A 26,623-nucleotide genomic window follows, 5' to 3' on the forward strand; every position below is an offset into this window, starting at 1 on the left:
ACGAGTAGTATGTCATTAATACTAGCGCTGGGTACTAGGGGGGGGGATCACCAGCGGTCTCACAATACCATATCATCACGGTACTTATGTCACGATATGATAGTATTGCTTTTTTAACCCTTGTGTTGACCTCTGGTCACATTGACCCGTTTTAAATGTTTGTTTTATATCAGGAAATATGGGACGTAGAAATAAACGCTGAAAATGTGAAGAAGAAAAAATGCATTTTGTAAATGCATTTACAAAAAATGTGTGTAAAAAAGGCGTCAAATGTCAGAAAAAAGTGTTTTTTCAAGGTTGAAGGGAAGACAACACAAAGGATAAACAGATTGCAATATATACCTTTATTTACAACTTCAAATGTTTCCCAATTTCAAAATATGTCCCCAAAAGGAAACTGTCAGCATCTGTTTTATCTAAAAATAAACATTTCTCTGTCTGTTCATCTCACTGCAGAATGGGATAGTCAAGCAGACAAACTGACCAACACATATATAATAATATATATATATAATAACAGATGCATATTTGGCGTCTGTGTATCGATACAGTATTTAGGCACCGACTGAACTGCCTTCTTTAGTACTGAGTATCAATAATACCACATTTTAATACCTAAGGAGTAAATCTCATCAGCGTCACGCAGTATTCTTGTTTTATTTTTTTATTTTTGGGGGCTTTTCCGCCTTTAATGGACAGGACAGCTAGGAGAGAGAGAGGGGGAAGACATCATCACAGGTCGGATTCAAACTCTGGACCCCTGCGTCAAGGCAGGAACCTCTACGTAAATGTGCGCCTGCTCTACCCACTGAGCCAACCCGGCCACGGCACGCAGATCTAATAATGTTTGTGATTGGCTGTCTAATGGATGGATTTTAGGAGATAGGTGTCGTGGCCGGGTTGGCTCATTTGGTAGAGCAGGCGCACATGGGCCGTGGGTTCGACTCCGACCTGCGGCCCTTTGCTGCATGTCATCCCCCCCCCCCCTCTCTCTCATGTCTTCAGCTGTCCTGTCAAATAAAGGCCTAAAAATGCCTGAACAAATAATCTTAAAAAAAGATTGGTATCTAAAGGAACTGGTATCAGTGTCACGGTGTTGGTGTCAGTACCACAATCCAAAACCATACCCAGCCCTAGTTATTACACTGAGTTTTGCATTCCTGCTGCCAGATGTCCTTATGAAGGATATCTTTGTTGTCATTTAGCATTTAATAAACATTGTTAATTAAACATTGTTAATTAAACATTGTTAATTAAACATTGCTATTAGCTTGTATCTGGTCAGTTTAGCACTTTTCATCCTGTCGATCGGTAGCTAAAACCTTAAAGACTTTACTGCACTGTCATTGGATTAACTTAATACAATTAATAAATTAGGTTATTACATTGACCTAATGTTCAGAAACCATTCAGTTCAAATTAATTTTATAATATTTTTAGGCTACTGTAATGAGAAAATACAAATCAAATGAACAATAGCCAAGTTTTCCTTTTAACAGTGTTTACCGTAAATACCTAAAAGCTAAAAAGTGGCCAACAAAGTCTTGTAGAAGTGCTGTTAATGAATAAACATAAGTTACAGTATATTACAGCATAACATTTACAAGTTTTTGATGTATATATATATTAGGAATGCACCGAATCCACTGGTTAAGATTCCACTGAATCCAGTGGCCGGTGAGCTCAGTTGGTAGAGCGGGCGCACCTATGTAGAGGTTTGTTCCTCAACGCAGAAGGTCCAGGGTTTGAGTCTGACCTGTGATGGTTTTCCTGCATGTCTTTCCCCCCCCCCCCTTTCATATCTCAGCTTTCCTCTCTAATAAAGACAGAAATGCCCAAAAAAAATAAAAAAAGATTCTGCTGAATCCTCCCCCCATCCTGAGTCCACTAACACGTCAACACATGAATGAAGTCAACAACGTCCACAGCCTCTACAGTAGTTCAGTGTAACAACTTCAAAATGTCTTTTCACATCGTAGGAAAGCACATCGCTATCGCCAGATTTTGGCTAACCAGTGTATGATGAAGGCATGTTGGGGGGGTGAAATTAGAAAGCTAACGTTAGCTAACGAGCACTGTAGGGAGACTCAGAGAGAACAGCTGACAGCCTGGAGAGGCTGTCTGGTTAACACCAGTTTTTAGCTGTGACTGTCCTTCCTTTGCCGTACCTGAAGTTGCTGCATTCTGGCTGCTGTCTGTAGATTCCTTCATGCTCAGCTCGTATTCTTCCAGATGTTTCATACCAGATGTTGTAACAGCGGTGATGTTGTGTATTGTTTAGGGTCCTCGCCACCACCAGACTAATCAGCATTGCAGATTGAACATGTAGCTGGACTTGAATGGCCTTCTTTTGACTGAAAGTACTGCCAAACAACACTTGTTCTGCTCACCAGTTCCATTTCCACTTCCTCTCAGCCTGCTGCATTGAAGCTCCACCTACGTAAACACCTTCCTGTAATCAACGGCGCCGTCATTACGGCGACCAGCGTAGCGCGGAGTGACAGCGTAGGGTTCAGCAGAAACCCAACCCCGTCAAAAAGCCCAATATTCAGCCCAATCAGAAGCCCAATCCTGGACTCAGTGCATCCCTGATATATATTACAGCAATTGGTCTTTTTTGCAGAAAAACAACATTATTATTACACTGTATTCTATTTAAATTGCAGAAATTAAAAGTTGCTGTTGATACTTCACAAGTTTTTGCCATCGATTGGTTTTGTTTTTTACATTTGCAGCTTTGGTAATTATGCATATTTCATATTCTATTTGAATGTGTTTTGAATGAGACCATGGCTTGCTGTTGACCCAGAATCTCTACCTGTTGAATAAAACCGGTCAGAGTCAGAGCTGTAACTCAGTACTGCTTTACAAAACATACATAAGCATTTGGGACGGTTGAGTCCAAAAAAACATGAAAACTGTAGCTTTGACTGTATAAAAGATATCTTAAAGGTCCAGTGTGTGTGAGTGTCTCCCGTCTAACGTTGAGATCATATATCATCAACTCTCTGACACCACGCAGTTCAGAGTACGTATCACAGCTACGGTAGCCTTCACGCTTCAAGAAGACGCTCTCTTGCTCTTTTCAATCTCCTTTTTCTGTTTCTGGGTGAAGAAGAAGAAGACTCCTGTTCCTGAAATCTGGATTTTGAATACGTGTGGTCCTCCATGTTTCCTTCTTCAGGAAGCTACGATACCTGTTAGCAGCATTAGCAGCAGCTGGGAGTTCATCATGTGACAGAGACAACATGAAAGGTGGAGCAGTATGTCCTGTATGTCCTTTACACACACACACACACTAAGGTGGAGCAGTATGTCCTGTATGTCTCTTACACACACACACACACACACAGACACCATACACACACACACACACACACACACACACTAAGGTGGAGCAGTATGTCCCTTATACACACACACACACACACACACACTAAGGTGGAGCAGTATGTCCCTTATACACACACACACACACACACACACACACACACACACACACACACACACAGAGAGAGACACACTCACTCACTAAGGTGGAGCAGTATGTCCTGTATGTCCCTTATATACACACACACACACACACACACACACACAGAGACACACACACACACACAGAGACAGAGACACACACACACACACACACACACACACACACTCACTAAGGTGGAGCAGTATGTCCTGTATGTCTCTTACCAGCTGACATATTTCTAGATGCAGCATGAATATGGAGCGTCTAGTTCATGCTAACGCTAATGTAACATTCCAGCCAATAGGAATACTAGGACTTGATGGTGGAGGTAAATATTCATGAGAAAGGACGAGTTGGTGAACTCATGTGAACACATATTTAGATAAAGAACAACTCAACACGTTACACACTGGGCCTTTAAGACTGTCTTACAAAATAAGAAGCATTATAAATATATATTTTAAATATTTGATTATATATCCTCATCATCATTAAGAACACAAGTTATTTTAAAAACACACATAATAATCCCCAAACCTCAGGTAGTGTGTGGCAGTTTACCTGCTTCCCCAGCAGGGGGCGATGTCTGGACAAAGGTGGATTCAGGGACAGTTTGTTGCTGAGCACAGCTTCCTGTAGATTAGTGCCTTTTAAATGTAAAATATTGTGCTTCCAGATAATAAGTGTACTGAAGAAGGAAGACCCAGGTCTCTGCTGTAGCTACAGCGTCACCATAAACGTTGAGGCCCCTCGGGACCTTCGTCAACAGATTTCAGAATCAGCATCCTTTAATTATCCCCTCAGGGGACTTAAGCTGGAGTTGCTCAGTCAGATTTAAGGTTAAAAAAATAAGAGTAAGAAAACTAACTATATATGTATAAAGTACATAGATATACTGCAAGAAATAATAAGTAACTCTCGCCAAAATCCAACCTAGGGTCTTTTTGTGAATGTACCCGAGTCAAACTTTCATTTAAAAGTATATTTAGGACGGAAACGCCACTTTTAAGATGTACCGTATTCTGGTTTTTGGGTCAAATGGCCTTTTGAATGGGAGAGCTAGGGACGCTACGATGCTAGCCTCAAAATATCTGTTTATAGACCACTAAGAAGGCTCGACACAACATGAGACTTTGCTCCAAGTATCACCAGGGACTCTACACCTTAACCACAGCACTGACAACATTGGTTGTGTTCAGAGTTTACTAAAAAAGGTTTGAACAACTCACGTAGCTCTTGTTGTTTCCGGCTGCTACCACCTCGGCAGTCACAACGAGTCGACATCAAAACAAGGAGCCCCAGATTTAGGATATCTTGGTCACCGGTGGAGTTAAGGTGTAGAGTCCCTGGTGATACTTGGACCAAAGTCTCATGTTGTGTCGAGCCTTCTTAGTGGTTTAAACATAGATATTTTGGGCGCCTGGATAGGCCCGGGTCCGACTCCAACCTGCAGCCCTTTGCTGCGTGTCATCCCCCCCCCTCTCCCCTTTCATGTCTTCAGCTGTTCTGTCAATAAAGGCCTAAAAATGCCCAAAAAATAATCTTAAAAAGTAATAATAAAAGAAATAGTGATAGTGATAGCTCTCCCATTCAAAAGGCCATTTGACCGAAAAACGACAACACGGTCAATCTTAAAAGTGGCGCTTACGTCCTAATTATGCTTTTAAACTAAAGTTTGACTTTTCCTTCTTCAAGTCTGATGGATAGTTTCCAGTAACCTGACTCCAGATGGATTGTTGGCGTTTGCTCGGCATATCCATCTGGGAACTTTCTGTTGGAGAACTTTTGGGAAGGGGCGAAAATCCTGGTTAGCTGATTGGATAAACCATCCGTCCATCACCACCTATGTTGGTGATAGACGGACCAAATCAACCAATCAGATCAACGATATGTCTAACTCTTGCTGAAACCAGTCGGGAGAAGAGCAACAACATCTTTTCCTCCGAGAAAAGCCTCCAGAGCCGTTTGTTGCTTTTCTTTCAACGAAGGAATACTTTCTGATTCAGATCAAACTGGTGCGATAGCTACGCTCATCTCATCCGTGGAAGCCGCCACGTTGTTCAGACTGAACAGTCGCTTCTCGTTGCATCACACCTAAACCCGCCTCAAAACCAACGCTGATTGGACGATCGTCTCAAGATGCCAGACTGATCTGTGAGTGGAGAACTGGAGCTCGCCAGATCAGGACGCTCTCACCAGGCTAGGTTTCCAGCACAGCTGCATCGAAGAATTATTGATTGTGCAAATTGTTCCTTCTTCTTTTTCTTGGCAGATTACTACTTTTGTATTATACCGCCACCAACTGTACAGGAGTGTGTAATACCATGAACTTCATAGAGTCTAGGCTTGTATTCATTCAAAGTTAACAAACAAAAAAACATTATATATTATATATATTGTTTTCATTATGAAATAAAGCTCCAAGTCTCTCTCGTGTCAAACCCTTTTCTTCAAGTACATCATGTATTGAGTTCTCTCCTCCCATTCCCTGCCAGTTTATTCTACTATCTTTATATTTCTCACATGCAAAAAGTACATGTTCCACATATTCTTTGTCTGGGCAGTCCAACGTGATATGACTTTGCCAAAACATACACGCATTTTGAGCTATCAGCGTGTATGTCTACGCTACAGTTGACTGAACCAGACTGTGATCCACTCAACATCCTCCATTAGTCAAAATAATTCATAATTTCTGCTTTTTTTTACCTCAAAAATGAGGTATAATGTCATATAAATGTAGTTTATTGACAATAAATAAAGAAAGCTTTGAAAGCTTTTTTGACAAAAACTTTTAAAAAATGGCCAAAAGTGACAAACACGCCGGAAAAAGGTGCTAAAAAAAGTTCATTTCAGTTTGGAGCCGGAAGGACAACAAGTTAATGGTCACCGGGAAGACAACACGAGGGTTAACAGAACGAGCTGCAGACAAATGAGTGAAAATGTACCGTCACGTATATCCATTTTTAAACGATTGTCTGTGCATCGTGACCAGAGATGGGGACTCGAGTCTGACCTGTGAACATCTCTGATCGTGACATCCCTATCTCAAAGCAAACACTTGTTTTCTTGGATTCTTCTGGAAAGAGGCGCTCCTTTAATCCTCAGCTTCACATCCATGAGTGAACACAGACATTGGATTTAAAAGAGGCAGCTTTTAATTTAATTAGCAGTGACGCACATCAGGTTTTGAGAGGAGCAGCCTTGAATGCGGCGAGCACTGCTGTGCTGGCCGGCTACGGGATGAGAGAGCCTCTGTGCTTGTTATCAGCACTGACGCTGGATTATAATGACGCATTTTAATATAAAAAGCCGGAACTGAAAGTAAGTTGAAGGCTTTCACAAATGCAATTCATGTTGAAGATGTTTTCTCCATCTGTGATCGGGAATTCAGTAATCATCTTGCTTTCTAAAGACAGTATGGAAACAGATAGACAGAATTAAAGGTCCCATATTGTCAAAACGCTCAATCCACAGAGAAAAGCACACAGCCCCAATTCAGAAACTGTGCCTTTAAACGAGCCGTCAGGACTTCTGTACCGTTGTGATGTCACAACTAGCCTGGCTGACCCCAGACCCTTCTCAGCTGTAACTGAGAGGGGGTCTGGGGAAGCTTCATTCACAGCCCATTTCCAAAGGGGCGTCACCAACGGACGCCGCTCAAATGCCTCTGGGCCCATTGGATAGTCCTTCAACCAATCAGAGCAACGATCTGGGTGACGTAGCAGCGACAGCGGCATCAACGGGCTGCTGCGCTTCGGTGGCCGTCATGTTGAATGTAAACAAAAAGCTGCTCGCCATCGCTGCGCTGTCGTCATCGTGTAAAGTCCGCCTCAACGGTTGTGATTGGTGTAGAGCCCGCCTCAACGGTTGTGATTGGTGTAGAGCTCGCCTCAACGGTTGTGATTGGTGTAGAGCTCGCCTCAACGGTTGTGATTGGTGTAGAGCCCGCCTCAACGGTTGTGATTGGTGTAGAGCCCGCCTCTACAGCAACTCAGTTGTACAGCCAACACATCCATTAAGAGTTTAAGTTAAAAAGTGCATTAGCATACAATGTGTATAATGTTCAAAAATAATAAAATGAACAATAAATAAGTACTACAGCAGTCATACATCACCCTGTATACATAACATCCACACATTTACACATGACCCAATCATAACACACACACACACACACACACACCCACACACACACCCCCCCACACCCACCCATACACACACCCACACCCACACCCCCCCCACACACACACACCCACACAGCCCCCCCACACACACACCCACACCCACACCCCCCCCACACACACACACCCACACAACCCCCCCCCCACACACACACACACACACACACCCACCCACACAACCCCCCCCCCACACACACACACACACAACCCCCCCCCCACACACACACACACACCCACACAACCCCCCCCCCACACACACACACACACACACACACACACACACACACACAGTGTGATTGGGAACTTGTCTGTTAGTGACAGAGGGCAAACTATTACAGGTTTAATATCCTGTGTCGCTGTCGCCAATACAATGCACCTGTAACCCAGTCAGTTTAGTTATTGTTTACACCTACTTTCGGAGTTTTTTCATATGTTCACTATTTTGCATTTTTCCTCTGTTATAATAATAAGTACATATATTCATTGTTATCCAGTTAAATGACTGATTAAGCAGGGTGGGGCAGGCCCCCCCTAAAGCTCTGATCCTAGCATCGCTCCTGAAGTTGAGTGTGTCATTGTGTTAAACGTTTGTTTGGGATCGTCGTCTTGTTCCTCTGGGGTGTGTGCGTTTTGATCTGTTGTCCACGCGCTCACGTACGCACGCACTGCACACAGCCCTCTCCTGTCCTCGAGCTGTGTGTGTGTGTGTGTGTGTGTGTGTGTGTGTGTGTGTGTGTGTATAGTACGCTTCACCCTGGTACAGCGGCGGTATTAACTCTCCAGCTCCAGCGGCAGCCACACTACCGAGATCTGGGAGCTGCTCCACACCGCGAACGAAGAACCGGGAAAAAGTCTCCTGTCGAGGGAGGAAAGCAGAGCAGAGCAGGGCGGCTGCCGGTGCTGTTACAGCAGCAGAAAAGGATATTTCAGGTGCTACCTGTACTTTCTCCCCCGGCATCCCGGCGGAACACAGCCGCGAGACGTGAACGTTCCACTGACCGAAAGTCGATAAGGAAGCTAACGTTCTAAACCATCACTGCTAACGTTCTAAACCATCACTGCTAACGTTCTAAACCATCACTGCTAACGTTCTAAACCATCACTGCTAACGTTCTAAACCATCACTGCTAACTTCAGTTGGACGTCTGCTTTCTTTCAAAAGAAGGTAAGTTCAAAATGTCTGATTCTGCTTCGCGCTTCCTCCAAAAACACCGAGTGCTAATTAACATTAGGCACCTTCACTCAGAGTAAAAAAGTTACGTTTTCTTTCTACTTTACGCAAGTTTATCCTCACTGAATGATTCTCAACGTGGGAATCTGTTTTTGTTCGTCACAATGAAACTAATGTCGTAGTTTTTATCGCCGATCACTGTTTGTGTTTCAGTCTTTCCCCCCTAATGAAATAACCGATGTGGCAGCTGCCAACTAATCAATACTGGTCCTTTCCAGCGGGGCAGGCAGCCTGATGGCTCCGGGGTTGGCTAACAGTGCCAGCTGAGGGACTTTTTATTTGTTTTACTGGAGATAATGCTGCTCCAGTGTGCCAAAAAGGACCTATAAGGTTTTTGGGCAGTCATTGTTTCCCAAAAAGCCCAAGATGACGTCCTCAAAGGTCTTGTTTTGTCCACAACTCAAAGATATTCAGTTTACTGTCACAGAGGAGAGAAGAAACTAGAACATTTTTACATCTTTTTTGGGAAACACTGATCCACATTTTTTTGTATAATTTTCTGACATGTTAGAGACCAAACAACTCATCCATTCATCCAGAAAATAATCCACAGATTAATGGATAATGACAGTTATCCCCTCCTGCCAAATACCTGCGCCTTAAGGCTCTTATATATTAGACGCAGCCGAGCTGGCGCGTGCAAATGTGACGTCATGGGATCGCCGTGACTATTTCTACCAGCGCTGGTGCTCGCGACACTAGCTGCAGTCTTCTCCTGAACAGAGGGGGCGCTGGCAGCAGCGTTGACGTCAGTGCTGGATGGATCAAGCCTTTCATTCACCATAAAAGAGCTCATCTTAACTCTGAGTCCTGGCATCACGTTGTCGGCGAACTCGTTCAGGCCTAAAGAAAGAAAAGAGCCGTGCGAGACCTCTGCTCGCACCACCTTGGATGCGGCTAGTATAGTTCACGTTTTAGTCTTCCACAGACCTGGGGGAAAACACTCGCGCAGCATAGAGCTACCCACTCAAAAGTGATATTGTTTTCTAAAGGCCCTGACACACCGAGCTGATAATCAGCCGTCTGACAGTCTGGGAGGTCGCTGACTCCAGTCTGGTCGGTGTGTTCGTGCTGTCGTCCGTCAGAGGGGCCGTCGGCCTTCATTTGGGCCAACCTGACGTGCTCGGTCGGAGGGCGGGCAGTCGGACTCAATGACCCATGTGATTGGTGGAGAGCTAACCAGGAAACGGGGAGCAGGATGAGCGTGACTAGAGTCTCTCAACATCTGACATTAATCTGATAAACTGACCTTTGTTGATCTGAAATGAAGACAGATTCAGCAGCTGCACGGCCTGTTTCTCTCTTCAGATGTTTCCAGAAACACGTTACGGTGAACTATTTTAGGATAACATGAGATCGTATTCTGAACGAGACGCCATGATGGTCGGGGAGCAGCCAGACCCACGTGACGCGTTCGTCCAATCAGCTGCTGGTTTTCATTTTTAGGTGACAATCCAGATGAGCGCCGCCTGCTGTTATGGAGACGTATTACGTCTCGTCTCTTCGGTGTTCTGAGGAACTTTTTGGACCGACTCGGGGAGACTGATCAGTCCCACTGGCTTTACTGCTGACGGTCAGCGTCTGGTTGGTGTGTCTGGGGCTTTACTCCAGCTTTCCCGTCAGCTGTTAAGCCTGAGGTAACCCCAGTCACATGTGCTGCATGTTTACTATGCTGCTCAGGGTGTCTGCAAACACAAAGTAGGCTCATACCGCCTCTACAATCATCTCTTAAAAGGTTATCTCTTCTCCTTTTTTAACAAAGATGTAATATACAGTAAATGAGCGACGACAGTGTCGAAAAAGACGACCAAAACGTAAAAATAAGATTGCTTTTTGGGAAACACTGATTAGGCCTGCACGATTTGGGGAATAATATGAATCATGAGTTTTTTTTAGCTTAGATTTGATATCACGATCTCTGCCACGATTTTTTGTGTAAAGTGTAATGTTTATTGCACACATGAACCACGACAATCCAACACATTGGCAGTACCAAACATAGATCTGTTTTGGCACCTAGAGCACATTGATCATCTATATATATATATATATATATATATATATATATATATATATATATATATATATATATATATATATAGTAGCCTACATACTACTATACTTGCTAAGAATCAACTCAAAACATTACACAGTGTTTAAATAAGCTGACATCAGAGAAGTTTTATCATCATCAAAAATAATTAACCCTCCTGGTGTCCTCGGGTCAAATTTGAGCCATTATGAAAAAGTTTCTATATCAGAAATTTTGGGTTTCTTTCAACCAAATTGTCAACAAAACTAACGTGGATGGTTCGCTACGACGCTCTTCACAAGTAAAAGAAATGATCAGTTCACTTCTTTCATTGAATGTGGGTGTTTTTATTGTTATATATTATTATAGCATTGATGATTGGTAAAAGAACGTTGGAAAAAAGTGTCGAATTTCAGAAAAAGCTTAAAATGTGGTGGAAAAGCGCCGAATAAGTGACAAAAAAAAAAGTGACAAAACATCGGGACAATCTTCTCGAAGTGACAAAAATGTAAAAAAAAAAAAAGTGACAAAAACCAGGTTAAAAAAGACGACCAAAACGTTAAAATGTTGACCCAGAAAAACAAAGTTGCAGGTCGACGGGACGACAACACGATGGTTAATGGATTATCAGAGTAGTTGACTATTCATTTAATAGTTGAGAAGTAATCAAATACTCTCACAGCTCTAGAAAAGTCATGTTTGATGCTCACATTGACTGACTTTACATCCAGGAGGTGCCCAAAACATCGTAGGTTCTGCCCTTCAAACCTAGGGTTGGGTACCGAAACCTGGTTCCACTACGCAGCCGGTAGGATTCAGACCGGATTACAACGGTTTGGGTTCCTGATTTCAGTTCCACTTAATGTGTCGACAAATAATTTCCCTCCGTCGCTCCAAAACGGACGTAAAATATCCCACTTTCGGGGCGGCCTCCAGCTCCCCCAGTGAGAGCGGTGGCCCCATGTAGGCTGAGTCCTGCAGCGGCCCGGGTTTGAATCCAACCTGCTGCCCTTTGCTGCGTGTCCTCCCCCATCTCTCTCCCCCTTTCCTGTCTATCCACAATAAAAGGGAAAAGCCCCCAAAAAAAATCTTAAAAAAAGAGATATATATATATATATATATATATCTATATATATATCCCCCTTTCTCTGTAGTCTAGCGTTAGCTAGCTACCGTAAATGTAGGCTACCTTTAAAATGCCATATCTTCCCTCTGGGCTCACCAAAACAGACGTAAAAGCATATTAACCGTTCACTGACCGGGATCACTAGTCAACATATTTCATCTTTGATGTCATTTTTCAGTTTTTCAAGAATCAGTTTAGGAATCGGAATCGTTTAAATCCAAACGATAGCCAACCCTACTTATAAGTCTTATAATCGTTGGGAAAACCTCGTTATGGGATGTTTAAGTACACAAAACATGTCCCCCGGAGACCCTCGCACAGCACGGGCATCATGTGATTTGGGTTTTATTTGGGAGACGGTGTTTCCCACAGATTAAAAAGCAATTTGTGGCGCGAGGGTACTTATTTTCGTAACAATCAAGTATCAAAAACTGAGGAGGACACGCTGGTGGATGCTGTCCTCCTCTCCTGCTGTCTCTCTCTCTCCCTGAGTCTCTCACTGGTTGAAGCCTGAAAACACTGTAAACAGATTAATACCATAACTACTCCACTGGTGGGACTGTTAGCTCTGGTCCAGACTGGTCCCTCCGGGTCAGGCTGCTCCTCATCCTCAACACGGGCCTTCTTCAGGCTCCGAAAATACTTTTCAATACTCATCTGGATCGAAGCAGCAAACATTCAGTGTCAGAGTAAAACAATGACATTATTTATAATGAGTTTATTTGATTGACAGCTGCTACATATCGTGTTCTGACCTCGACAACCCAACTGCATTTTACCGCTAACAGCGACTAGTTAACTTCCTAAAGCAGACGCCATCGCTTGTTGATAAGAGTCGGGTCGGGACTCAACATTAACACACTGACAACATGGTATTCAAAATATAAAATATTTTTTATAGCACTTTTTAATGTGATTGTGTAAAGGTGTTCACGAGATACCAATCTTTCGTAACCTTGTGAATTTCACCAGCCGTCTTTTCTTGTTTTGATGGAGACAAACTGTGTCTGTCTGTCTGTCTGTCTGTCTGTCTGTCTGTCTGTCTGTGTTGGAGTTAGTGTGTGTGTGTGTGTGTGTGTGTGTGTGTGCTTGTTTTACTATATTCGTGGGGTCCAAAAACCGGGAGTCCAGTTTACTTGTGGGGTCTGCACAGCTTTGTGGGGCCAAAATGCTGGACCCCCCAAGGTTAAAGGTGTGTTTGAGGGTTAAGACCTGGTTTTAGGATTAGGGTTAGAATGAGGTTCTGGTTAGGGTGAGGGTAAGGGTTAAGGTTAGGCATTTAGTGGTGATGGTTAAGGTTAGGGTAAGGGGCGAGGGAATGCAATATGTCAATGACGGGTCCCCACAGAGATAGGCTAACAAACGTGTGTGTTGGAGTTAGTGTGTGTGTGTGTGTGTGTGTGTGTGTGTGTGTGTGTGTGTGTGTGTGTGTGTGTGTGTGTGTGTGTGTGTGTGTGTGTGTGTGTGTGTGTGTGTGTGTGTGTGTGTGTGTTGGAGTTAGTGTGTGTGTGTGTGTGTGTGTGTGTGTGTGTGTGTGTGTGTGTGTGTGTGTGTGTGTGTGTGTGTGTGTGTGTGTTGGAGTTAGTGTGTGTGTGTGTGTGTTGGAGTTAGTGTGTGTGTGTGTGTGTTGGCGTTAGTGTGTGTGTGTGTGTGTGTGTGGAGTTAGTGTGTGTGTGTGTGTGTGTGTGTGTTGGAGTGTAGTGTGTGTGTGTGTGTGTGTGTTGGGTTAGTGTGTGTGTGTGTGTGTGTGTGTGTGGAGTTAGTGTGTGTGTGTGGAGTTAGTGTGTGTGTGTTGGAGTTAGTGTGTGTGTGTGTGTGTGTGTGAGTTAGTGTGTGTTGGAGTGTGTGTGTTGGAGTTAGTGTGTGTTGGAGTTAGTGTGTGTTGGAGTTAGTGTGTGTTGGAGTTAGTGTGTGTGTGTGTGTTGGAGTTAGTGTGTGTGTGTGTTGGAGTTAGTGTGTGTGTGTGTGTGTGTGTGTGTGTGTGTGTGTGTGTGTGTGTGTGTGTGTGTGTGTGTGTGTGTGTGTGTGTGTGTGTGTGTGTGTGTGTGTGTGTGTGTGTGTGTGTTGGAGTTAGTGTGTGTGTGTGTGTGTGTGTGTGTGTGTGTGTGTGTGTGTGTGTAGTTAGTGTGTGTGTGTGTGTTGGAGTTTGTGTGTGTTAGTGTAGTGTGTGTGTGTGTGTGTGTGTTGGAGTTAGTGTGTGTGTGTGTGTGTGTGTGTGTGTGTGTGTTGGAGTTAGTGTGTGTGTGTGTGTGTGCGACAGAGAGACGGAGGAGAGCAGGAAAGGAAATGCAGCTGAACGAATACACTGCGAGTTTTAAATAGCGTTTAAAAAATAAATATAATAAGGAAACACAATATGTGGCGGCCGGTGTTGATTGTAAACAGAGATTAGACTCACGCTCTGCACCCAGAGAGGTTGTTTCTGGAGAGGTTGTGTTTATACGGCAGCTAGGGCTGGGCCATCAGCAGAAAGTCAAATATCACAATATTTTTCACCAAATACCTCGAATACCACAACGATATTGATATAATAATGCTTGTTGGTGAGCAGCAGCGTTTCATCAGGCAGCACCCGAGGTTGCACAGGCAGCTGTGTTGAAAGTCTTCCTCACGCCTCAGGGGACAGGAAGTTCAGAGCTGGGTCCAGTCAAAACAGGAACTTCTTCTAGAACCGTGTCATCATCTTCACCTCGGGCCAGGAGCGTATTTAATGATTCCTGAGGGTTAGGGTTTGTGGTTTTCTTTACTCATGCAGCCATCCTCCTCTCCTCTCCTCCTCTCCTCTCTCTCTCTCTCTCTCTCTCTCTCTCTCTCTCTCTCTCTCTCTCTCTCTCTTCTCCTCTCTCCTCTCTCTCCTCTTTCCTCTCCTCTCTCTCCTCTCTCCTCTCTCTTTCCTCTCTCTCCTCTTTCCTCTCTCTCCTCTCCTCTTTCCTCTCTCTCCTCTTTCCTCTCTCCTCTCCCGTTTTCTTGCATCTCCTCTCTTCTTGTTTCCTCTTGTCCTCTCCTTTTTCCTTGTTTCTCCTCTCCTGTTTCCTCTCCTCATGTTTCTCCTCTCTTTGTTTCTTCTCCTTGTTTCCTCCAGTCTCCTCTCTCCTTGTCTCGTCTCTTGTTTCCTCCCCTCTCCTGTTTCCTCTCATCTCCTTGTTTCCTCCCCTCTCCCGTCTCCTCTTGTTTCCTCCCCTCTCCTGTCTCCTCTTGTTTCCCTCCCCTCTCCTGTCTCCTCTTGTCTCCTTGTTTCCTCCCCTCTCCCGTCTCCTCTTGCTTCCTCCCCTCTCCCGTCTCCTCTTGTTTCCTCCCCTCTCCCGTCTCCTCTTGTTTCCTCCCTCTCTCGTCTCCTTGTTTCCTCCCCTCTCCTTTCTCCTCCCGTCTCCTTGTTTCCTCCCCTCTCCCGTCTCCTCTTGTTTCCTCCCCTCTCCTGTCTCCTCTTGTCTCTTGTTTCCTCCCCTCTCCTGTCTCCTCTCGTCTCCTTGTTTCCTCCCCTCTCCCGTCTCCTCTTGTTTCCTCCCCTCTCCTGTCTCCTCTTGTCTCTTGTTTCCTCCCCTCTCCTGTCTCCTCTTGTCTCCTTGTTTCCTCCCCTCTCCCGTCTCCTCTTGTTTCCGCCCCTCTCCTGTCTCCTCTTGTCTCTTGTTTCCTCCCCTCTCCTGTCTCCTCTTGTTTCCTCCCCTCTCCCGTCTCCTCTTGTTTCCTCCCCTCTCCCGTCTCCTCTTGTTTCCTCCCCTCTCCTGTCTCCTCTTGTCTCCTTGTTTCCTCCCCTCTCCCGTCTCCTCTTGCTTCCTCCCCTCTCCTGTCTCCTCTCGTCTCCTTGTTTCCTCCCCTCTCCTGTCTCCTCTCGTCTCCTTGTTTCCTCCCCTCTCCCGTCTCCTCTTGTTTCCTCCCCTCTCCTGTCTCCTCTCATCTCGTTGTTTCCTCCCCTCTCCCGTCTCCTCTTGTTTCCTCCCCTCTCCTGTCTCCTCTCGTCTCCTCTTGTTTCCTCCCCTCTCCTGTCTCCTCTTGTCTCCTTGTTTCCTCCCCTCCCCTGTCTCCTCTTGTCTCTTGTTTCCTCCCCTCTCCTGTCTCCTCTTGTTTCCTCCCCTCTCCTGTCTCCTCTTGTCTCTTGTTTCCTCCCCTCTCCTGTCTCCTCTTGTCTCTTGTTTCCTCCCCTCTCCTGTCTCCTTGTTTCCTCCCCTTTCCTGTCTCCTCTTGTCTCTTGTTTCCTCCCCTCTCCTGTCTCCTCTTGTCTCTTGTTTCCTCCCCTCTCCTGTCTCCTTGTTTCCTCCCCTCTCCCGTCTCCTCTTGTTTCCTCCCCTCTCCTGTCTCCTCTTGTCTCTTGTTTCCTCCCCTCTCCTGTCTCCTCTTGTCTCTTGTTTCCTGTGATAGATATCTCTCTCTCCATCTGGCCGGTTAAAAGCTTCGTGAGCGGACTGTTTTGACCACTAATGGGTCTTACTGGCAGCTGGTCTCCACGGTGACAAGTCTGACCACAGAGAGGCGGGAGGCTGGGCTCTGCACCCCAAGCTGTGCAGGAGCTCTCCCTCCTTCCCTCCTCTCTCCTCCTCCTCCTCCCTCCCTCCTCCTCCCTCCCCTCCTCCCTCCTTGTATTTGGGGAAGTATTGAGTTCTGACTGGCTGCAGTTGTGTTCATTCTGTCAGGAAGAGCAGCTCTGTCTCTACTCCGTCTCTCTTGCACAGCTGGCAGAAGTGCTCCTCTTTGGGGAGCCATGATTGTTTGTAGCGGCCTGTCTGGATGGCCAGGCTGTGCTCACTGAGTCTGTACCTGGTCAATGTAGTTCTTAGTTTGGTATCAGTAACTGTGGTCAGGTAGTCTGCCACACTGTCCTCTCTCTTTAGAGACAGATAGCTCTGTCCTCTCTCTTTAGAGACAGATAGCTCTGTCCTCTCTCTTTAGGGACAGATAGCTCTGTCCTCTCTCTTTAGGGACAGATAGCTCTGTCCTCTCTCTTTAGAGACAGATAGCTCTGTCCTCTCTCTTTAGAGACAGATAGCTCTGTCCTCTCTCTTTAGGGACAGATAGCTCTCTCTCTCTCTCTCTCTCTCTCTCTCTCTCTCTCTCTCTCTCTCCCCCCCTCTCTCTGTCTGTCTGTCTGTCTCTCTCTCTCTCTCTCTCTCTGTCTCTCTCTCTCTGTCTCTCTCTCTCTCTCTCTCTCTCTCTCTCTCTCTCTCTCTCTCTCTCTCTCTCTCTCTCTCTCCTCCCCAACACACACTCAGACAGAAGCAGCAGCTTAGGCACATTAGAGTACAATAGAACTCTAGACACTCATATATATATATATATATATATATATATATATATATATATATATATATATATATATATATATATATATATATATCACACACACTCATACATACACGGATACACACACACACACACACATATATACAGTATCTTTGTAGATGTGTGCAAACTTGCTTACTCAACAACCAACTCTTTGTTAGGCATGAGAAAGTGTGAGATTGTACCTCAGATATATCACTCCACTGCCTCAGGTCAAGGGTTAATGGAGTCGTAACAGCAGCACATTGATCACCGATAAAGCTGCAACGCTAACGATTCATTTCATTATCTGTTCATCTGATTCATTTTCTTGATTGATAATTAATAATTTGGTATAAAGAATGTCACAAAATGGTGAGAAAATGTCCATCCCAGTTTCTCAAAGTCCAACGTGACATCATGACTTCTTGTAAACATACACGCCCACTTTCTGCCAAGTGGCGTGATATCTGTACGCATTCTGAGCTATCTGCGTGGATGTCTACCCTTCACCATACCCCCACATCATCACATATCCTTCACCATACCCCCCCATCATCATATACCCTTCACCATACCCCCACATCATCACATATCCTTCACTATACCCCCCCATCATCACATACCCTTCACCATACCCCCACATCATCACATATCCTTCACTATACCCCCCCATCATCACATACCCTTCACCATACCCCCCCATCATCACATACCCTTCACCATACCTAGAGATTAACATGGGGTACTTTCCATAAAATCATCTCTCAATGCAAATCAAACAGCTATTAGACTAACTGAAATACAACCATGTTAATCTCTAGGTATGGTGAAGGGTATGTGATGATGGGGGGGTATGGTGAAGGGTATGTGATGATGGGGGGGTATGGTGAAGGGTGTGTGATGATGTGGGGGTGTGGTGAAGGGTTCCTCTTTTTGGTCAACTTTAGCATGTGTGTAAACGTATGCTGAGCACTGTAGACTGTAAACCTAGTTTACCTTTGGGTACCAATAACTAACCTGACTCTGACCTGACCTAGATGGCGTCCATTGAGTCGCGGCTCCAGCAGCAGCCGTCCCCGAAAGACGCGGCCGACCAGAACTTTGACTACATGTTCAAGCTGCTGATCATCGGCAACAGCAGCGTGGGAAAGACTTCCTTCCTGTTCCGCTACGCAGACGACTCCTTCACCTCCGCCTTCGTCAGTACCGTGGGCATCGACTTCAAGGTGAAGACGGTCTTCCGCAACGACAAGAGGATCAAGCTGCAGATCTGGGTGAGTGGATTAAAGATGGAAACGTAACGTTGGGGTTTTCAGGGCTGGGACGATATATACTTTTGTCCCGATTCGATTCTTTAAATATATTATATATACATATTATGCTTTTTGGCTTTTTCCCTTTCCTTTATTGTGTTATGTTATAGGTTTACGAAGTGAAAAAGCCCAAAGTCCCCCCCAAAGGGTCTTACCATCTCTAACAGAAAACCCTGTTCACCAACTGCTCCAAACAGCTCTGTTGTAGTCCAGCCTTTACTTCAGAGACAAACGTGGTCACTTTGGAACACACGTTATAATGCTCGCCTAGCTGCTAGCATGGCACGCCCTCATACTCTGCTTCTGACTGGCTAGTAGTCCTTACCTAGGTACTGTCAGGGCACGCCCTCATACTCTGCTTCTGACTGGCTAGTAGTCCTTACCTAGGTACTGTCAGGACACGCCCTCATACTCTGCTTCTGACTGGCTAGTAGTCCTTACCTAGGTACTGTCAGGGCCCTCATACTCTGCTTCTGACTGGCTAGTAGTCCTTACCTAGGTACTGTCAGGGACACGCCCTCATACTCTGCTTCTGACTGGCTAGTAGTCCTTACCTAGGTACTGTCAGGACACGCCCTCATACTCTGCTTCTGACTGGCTAGTAGTCCTTACCTAGATACTGTCAGGACACACCCTCATACTCTGCTTCTGACTGGCTAGTAGTCCTTACCTAGGTACTGTCAGGACCCTCATACTCTGCTTCTGACTGGCTAGTAGTCCTTACCTAGGTACTGTCAGGGCCCTCATACTCTGCTTCTGACTGGCTAGTAGTCCTTACCTAGGTACTGTCAGGGCCCTCATACTCTGCTTCTGATTGGCTAGTAGTCCTTACCTAGGTACTGTCAGGGCCCTCATACTCTGCTTCTGACTGGCTAGTAGTCCTTACCTAGCTACTGAGCATGTGCGACAGCCAACAAAGATGTTCCAGCAGTGAGAGGTCTCACTCTGTAGCTAAAACAGAGACCTGAACACAGGGTGAAAAGAGGAGCTGCAGCAATGAGCAGTACAACTAAAATATGGTGTTTTCTGAACATTAAACCATGTAAACCTATTGAGGGCTCTAGACCAAAATTTGTAAGGGTGCGACTAAGATTGTTCCCAGGTCTCACCAGTGCACCTAGGATGCGTCCTCGCATCTGCTGCCTTTCCACGAACGAAGCGATGTCGTTTATATCGATATGGTTTAATGTTGTGTTACATGACCCATTCCTTCTGTAAAGCCGCGCCTGTGTTTGGATCTCTCCTCTTACTCTCCGTGCAGCCCCCTGGGCGAGAGATGGGACAACATGGCCGGAATATCATAGTTCATAAAAATGCAGTGCAGTGACGATACAGACATTTCATACACAAGACGTGTGTAACGCCACTGACCCGCCAAAGAGCATTCAACCCGTGCTGGACCCATTCATAATGAGTCAGCTGTCACTCTGTTAGTAGCATACACAGTCCATCACACTCCCTCTGTTTTATTTATTTATTTATTTATTTATTTTTTTAAGATTTCGGCCTTTATTTTGATAGGAAAGCTGAAGACATGAAAGGGAAGGGGGGGGGGGGGGGAATGACATGCAGGAGACGGACCTTTATATATACCAACTGAGCTATCCGGGCGTCCTCTCTCTCTTTTAATCAGTCTGTTATTGTTGTTGAAAACAAGTGAAAGAGCTTTCTCAGAGATATATATATTTTTTAATATATCCTAGGCCATTTATTTCAGATAATTTTCTGAATGTGTTGCAGCTGTATATTTATATAACTGGTAAAGGAAACCCTGTCTTTGCATTTTATTTTAATCACATCTGTTTTAATGAAAGAGTTTGTGTAAAGTGGCTTTGACTTAAAACTGAACATTTAGCCCACTTTGTAAAAAAACACAGAGCTATACATCGTGTATCGTCATTCAGCGTTAACGGCGACGCGAGGAAAGATTTGGGTACACCTATATTTTGTGCTGGTGCACCTAAATAAAGAAGTTAGGTGCACCAGTGCAATCAAGGCAAACAGTTAGTCTGGAGCCCTGCTGTTCTGATACAACCTCTAAATCCAATTATGAACATGAAAATGAGCATAATATGAGCACTGAGAGAAAAACAAAAGTTGAATAACAGGAGACATTTCTGGATGAGTAGTTCTGTCTCTAAAATATGGATCAGTGTTTCCCAAAAAGCCCGAGATGACGTCCTCAAACGTCTTGTTTTGTCCTCAACTCAAAGATGTTGAGTGTCCTGTCCCAGAGGAGAAACTAGAACATGTTCATATTCATAGCTGGAATCACACAAGTTTACCTGTTTTCATACAAATATATGTTAATTTCCATATATTTGGGCTGCAGTTTATTAAGTATCTGCTAATTGTTTTCTCCAATCAATCAATTAAATGTTCAGGTTTTCAGCTTTTCAATGATGTTCACGTCACGTCATAACGTCACTTCATCACGTCGCTTCATAACGTCACTTCATCACGTCGCTTCATCACGTCGCTTCATGACGTGGCTTCATCACGTCGCTTCATCACGTCGCTTCATCACGTCACTTCATCACGTCACTTCATCACGTCGCTTCATCACGTCGCTTCATGACGTGGCTTCATCACGTCGCTTCATAACGTCGCTTCATAACGTCACTTCATCACGTCGCTTCATAACGTGGCTTCATAACGTGGCTTCATCACGTGGCTTCATGACGTCGCTTCATAACGTCACTTCATGACGTGGCTTCATGACGTCGCTTCATGACGTGGCTTCATGACGTGGCTTCATGACGTCGCTTCATGACGTCGCTTCATCACGTCGCTTCATCACGTGGCTTCATCACGTCGCTTCATCACGTCGCTTCATCACGTGGCTTCATAACGTCGCTTCATAACGTCGCTTCATAACGTCGCTTCATGACGTGGCTTCATGACGTCGCTTCATGACGTGGCTTCATCACGTGGCTTCATCACGTGGCTTCATCACGTGGCTTCATCACGTCGCTTCATTACGTGGCTTCATTACGTCGCTTCATCACGTGGCTTCATCACATCGCTTCATCACGTCGCTTCATCACCTTCATCACGTCGCTTCATCACGTCGCTTCATCACGTCGCTTCATCACGTCGCTTCATCACGTCGCTTCATAACGTCGCTTCATCACGTGGCTTCATAACGTCGCTTCATCACGTGGCTTCATGACGTCGCTTCATCACGTCGCTTCATCACGTCGCTTCATGACGTCGCTTCATCACGTGGCTTCATGACGTCGCTTCATGACGTCGCTTCATGACGTCGCTTCATGACGTCGCTTCATGACGTCGCTTCATCACGTCGCTTCATGACGTCGCTTCATGACGTGGCTTCATGACGTGGCTTCATGACGTGGCTTCATGACGTGGCTTCATGACGTGGCTTCATGACGTCGCTTCATGACGTCTCTTCATCACGTCACTTCATCATGTCATAACGTCACTTTATAACGTCACTTCATCATGTCACTTCATAACGTTCTCATGGCAGCAGGGGAAATGGCTGCTCTTGTGTGAAGTAAAAGCAACATTTTTCATCTTTCTGATAAGATATTTGGGACTTTTTTGCAATGACAATGCGGGGATTATGACATCATGCAAGCTCTGCATATTTTGCGCGGAAATCAGCAATTTATGCGACGAAAGTGCATCGCATAATCACGTTTTTCTGGAGGGACCGGTTAGAGACGTTTTTCTGGAGGGACCGGTTAGAGACGTTTTTCTGGAGGGACCGGTTAGAGACGTTTTTCTGGAGGGACTGGTTGGAGACGTTTTTCTGGAGGGACCGGTTAGAGACGTTTTTCTGGAGGGACCGGTTAGAGACGTTTTTCTGGAGGGACCGGTTAGAGACGTTTTTCTGGAGGGACTGGTTGGAGACGTTTTTCTGGAGGGACCGGTTGGAGACGTTTTTCTGGAGGGACCGGTTAGAGACGTTTTTCTGGAGGGACTGGTTGGAGACGTTTTTCTGGAGGGACTGGTTGGAGACGTTTTTCTGGAGGGACTGGTTAGAGACGTTTTTCCTGTCATTCATACCAAAAGCTCTTCTGCAAACTCAAGACTGAACTCAAGTTTCAGCCAATGTCTCGTTTTAAACACACCAAGGAAACTGTTCTCGGTCGTAGTTTTCATTCCCCGTTCTCTGTTTTCTTGTCCTCGTTCTCTCCGTGTGCGTTTGACCCCGTTCCATTCGTGTGTATGTTAATTAATAGAGATGCACCGATAGACCGGCCGGTGACCGGGATTGGCCGGTTTTCACGTGCTCGGCCATGACCGGCGAGCTGCAGGTCAGTCTGACATATGGAGATTTCATGCTGGTCAACGCTCCAATTAACTGACAACAGAAGTTATACCAGTTACAGTTCTCAAGGACACACGCACAGCACGGACGCCACAGCACGCTCTCTTTCTCCTTTCTCTCAACGTCTCCGCCGTGTGTCGCTCTATTCTCCCACATGTAGGAACCTCGTGAATCAACCTGCAACATGTCAGCTGTTTGGACATTCTTCAGCGTGTGTGCAGAAGATAACACGTCTGCAATATGCAACACCTGCAAGGAGGAAGTGGGGCGTGGAGGGACGACCCCAAAAACCAGAATCACATTTCTTTAGTTGATATCTGATGTGAAAAGAAGGAAATGGTTCTAACGTTGCTCTTTAGATGTGTGTTAATGTCCCACCAGGAGTACTTTATATAGGTCTGTTTTATAGTGATCCATCATCTGTTCAACACATGTTCTATTAAAGGAAAGATAGACAATTAATATTTGTGTGCTGTGAAGAGGTTAGAAAATATGGACTCTGTATCGGCTTAGAAAGTTGTAATCGGTGCATCTCTAATAATTAACCTGTAGATTCTGGATGAATGGATGAGTTGTTTGGTCTCTAAAATGTGGATCAGTGTACGGCTGAAACGATTCCTCGAATAATTTGATTACAAAAAATCCTCGAAGCAAAACTCTTTGCCTCGAAGCTTCGTTAAATCAGCGTAATTGAGGTTGTACGGCTCAGCGTGTTTCCACACGGAGGATTACTACTAGCACACAACACGTTGACGCTTCTGTGGACACGAGACGTTCATATGCTGTCTCTGCACGAGACTGACGGCCCAGATTACAAATGAAGGAAGACGAAAACAGCGAGGGTCTGAGAGAAGAGACGGGCGAGAGGAAACGACACAAAGTTTGGGATCATTTAAAGCTGCAAACATGCTGCTACATCATCTCTGTAGAAAACATCATCTACTCATCTATTCCACGGAGAGAACCTGACACCAGGTAGCTGACTAACGTCTGCTGCTCTCGTCCACCGCGCTGTTTTACACAACTAGCCTACAGCATGCTACTCTGCTAACAGCCATGTTTTACACAACTAGCCTACAGCATGCTACTCTGCTAACAGCGCTGTTTTACACAACTAGCCTACAGCATGCTACTCTGCTAACAGCGCTCTTTTACACAACTAGCCTACAGCATGCTACTCTGCTAACAGCCATGTTTTACACAACTAGCCTACAGCATGCTACTCTGCTAACAGCCATGTTTTACACAACTAGCCTACAGCATGCTACTCTGCTAACAGCCATGTTTTTACACAACTAGCCTACAGCATGCTACTCTGCTAACAGCCATGTTTTACACAACTAGCCTACAGCATGCTACTCTGCTAACAGCCATGTTTTACACAACTAGCCTACAGCATGCTACTCTGCTAACAGCCATGTTTTACACAACTAGCCTACAGCATGCTACTCTGCTAACAGCCATGTTTTACACAACTAGCCTACAGCATGCTACTCTGCTAACAGCCATGTTTTACACAACTAGCCTACAGCATGCTACTCTGCTAACAGCCATGTTTTTACACAACTAGCCTACAGCATGCTACTCTGCTAACAGCCATGTTTTACACAACTAGCCTACAGCATGCTACTCTGCTAACAGCCATGTTTTACACAACTAGCCTACAGCATGCTACTCTGCTAACAGCCATGTTTTACACAACTAGCCTACAGCATGCTACTCTGCTAACAGCCATGTTTTACACAACTAGCCTACAGCATGCTACTCTGCTAACAGCCATGTTTTACACAACTAGCCTACAGCATGCTACTCTGCTAACAGCCATGTTTTACACAACTAGCCTACAGCATGCTACTCTGCTAACAGCCATGTTTTACACAACTAGCCTACAGCATGCTACTCTGCTCATAGTGATGTTTTACACAACTAGCCTACAGCATGCTACTCTGCTAATAGTGATATTTTACACAACTAGCCTACAGCATGCTACTCTGCTCATAGTGATGTTTTACACAACTAGCCTACAGCATGCTACTCTGCTAACAGCCATGTTTTACACAACTAGCCTACAGCATGCTACTCTGCTAATAGCCATGTTTTACCAACGAGCTAAAACGAGAGATGTCGGTTTGTAGTCTGACTGTTTATTAGTTTGCTACTAATCTTTGGAAACGTAGCTGCTGCTGGAGACCAACCAGCCCCCCCCAGCATGGCAACTTAATATGCACGTGAATGACGTCATCATGCCGGTGATGTCTGCGTTCTTTATTCTTTCTCCTCGCTCAGTATTAGGCTTCTTAACATGTGTCCCCCAGAACAGTGTAGGTGAACAGCCCTGCTGTAAGCCTTGTACCGTCACATCTACCCTCTGGTTAGTGAACAGCTCTTTACACATCCAGTGCAAAGAGCCAGAGGCAGGAAGGGGGAGGGGGCGAAAAATATTAACATTTGGGCCACCAAAAATATACTTGGAATTTAGCAATAAAAAATGTTGCTTTTTTTCAAAAAGTCTTTTCCTGTCTTTTGTATATATATAAAAGACAGGTTTCCTTTTTTTTAGTACACAGCAGTAATACATGTTTACTAAGTATTTCTTACGAAGTATTTCTTACGAAGTATTTCTTACGAAGTATTTCTTACGAAGTATTTCTTATCCGATTAATCGATGGAATAATCGGTAGAATACTTGATTACTGAAATCATCGCTAGCTGCAGCCCTAGGTCAGAGTTTCCCAAAAAGCCCAAAATGACGTCCTCAAATGTCTTGTTTTGTCCACAACTCAAAGATCTTCAGTTTCCTGTCCCAGAGGAGAGAAGACACTAGAACAGAGGTGCCCAAATTCTTTCATATGAAGGGCCAAAATGTATCTGGATGGAAGGCCACGGGCCAAAAATAAATGTCGACGTTGAAGAAGACAGTAATTCTGCCGTTCTCCAGAGAGAACACGTACGTAGTAATTTAAATGGGAATCTTACCAGCACTGTGCTTTACATTGCCCTTTCACTCAGATTACGTACTTTTTAACTGCACAAAATGTACGTTTCGTAGTCATTACTTTTAAAATAAGAGGAGAATAAGCATGAGCATGTCAAATACATGGCGGGCCAAAACACAGAGAGCACCGGCCAGACGTGGCCTGCGGGCCCCAAATTGGGCGGCCTTGCTCTAGAACATATTCATATTTAAAGCTGCTGTTGTCTTCCAGTCGACCTGCAACGTTTGGTTTTTCAGGGTCTAAATTTTGACATTTTGTGTTTTTTTTATTTTTATTTTTTTAAGATTATTTTTTGGGCTTTTCTGCCTTTAATTTGACAGGACAGCTGGGTGAGAAAGGGGGGAGAGAGAGAGAGAGAGAGGGGGGAGACATGCAGGAAATCATCACAGGTCGGACTCTAACCCTGGACCTCTGCGTCGAGGAATAAACCTCTCAGTATATGTGCGCCGGCTCCACCCACTGAACCAACCCGGCCACCTTTCCCCTCGTTTTTGAAGCTCTTTCTGACATTTTTGTCACTTTTTTCAATGTTTGTTTATCATTTTTCTTCAAATGCTATCACCCTCAAATTCAGTGATTATTTGTTTGTTTTGACCTGTGAAGAGCGTTGTAGGGAACTATCCAGGTTATTATTTATTTATTTAAAGTTGGTTGAAAGAAACCCAAAATTCTGATATAGAAACTTTTAGAAAATTGGGTTAACAAGCTGACAC

At 44.9% G+C, this 26,623-nt stretch overlaps 2 protein-coding genes across 6 annotated transcripts in view; both read left to right on the forward strand.

Moving 5' to 3' along the window:
* The window catches only part of tmem205 (transmembrane protein 205), a 7,558-nt gene extending 4,714 nt beyond the window's left edge, over positions 1 to 2,844 (forward strand). For all 4 annotated transcript variants that reach the window (XM_078269093.1, XM_078269094.1, XM_078269092.1 and 1 more), the window contains one exon: positions 1 to 2,844. This exon is cut by the window's left edge and continues 305 nt beyond it. The gene's annotated coding sequence lies outside the window, so the exon portion shown is untranslated.
* Positions 2,845 to 8,237: 5,393 nt separating this feature from the next.
* rab3db (RAB3D, member RAS oncogene family, b) overlaps positions 8,238 to 26,623 on the forward strand; it is a 34,198-nt gene continuing 15,812 nt past the window's right edge. The window contains exons 1-2 of one of the 2 annotated variants that reach the window (XM_078270213.1): positions 8,238 to 8,586; positions 18,339 to 18,575. In XM_078270213.1, the coding sequence (XP_078126339.1) occupies positions 18,339 to 18,575 (237 nt within the window). In that variant the 5' untranslated portion in view covers positions 8,238 to 8,586. Of the gene's footprint in view, positions 8,822 to 18,338; positions 18,576 to 26,623 lie in introns of both variants that reach the window. The other variant, XM_078270212.1, reaches the window with a different exon arrangement.

The sequence above is a fragment of the Sander vitreus genome, chromosome 15 (genome assembly GCF_031162955.1).
Source record: "Sander vitreus isolate 19-12246 chromosome 15, sanVit1, whole genome shotgun sequence".
NCBI classification, from domain to species: Eukaryota; Metazoa; Chordata; class Actinopteri; order Perciformes; family Percidae; genus Sander; species Sander vitreus.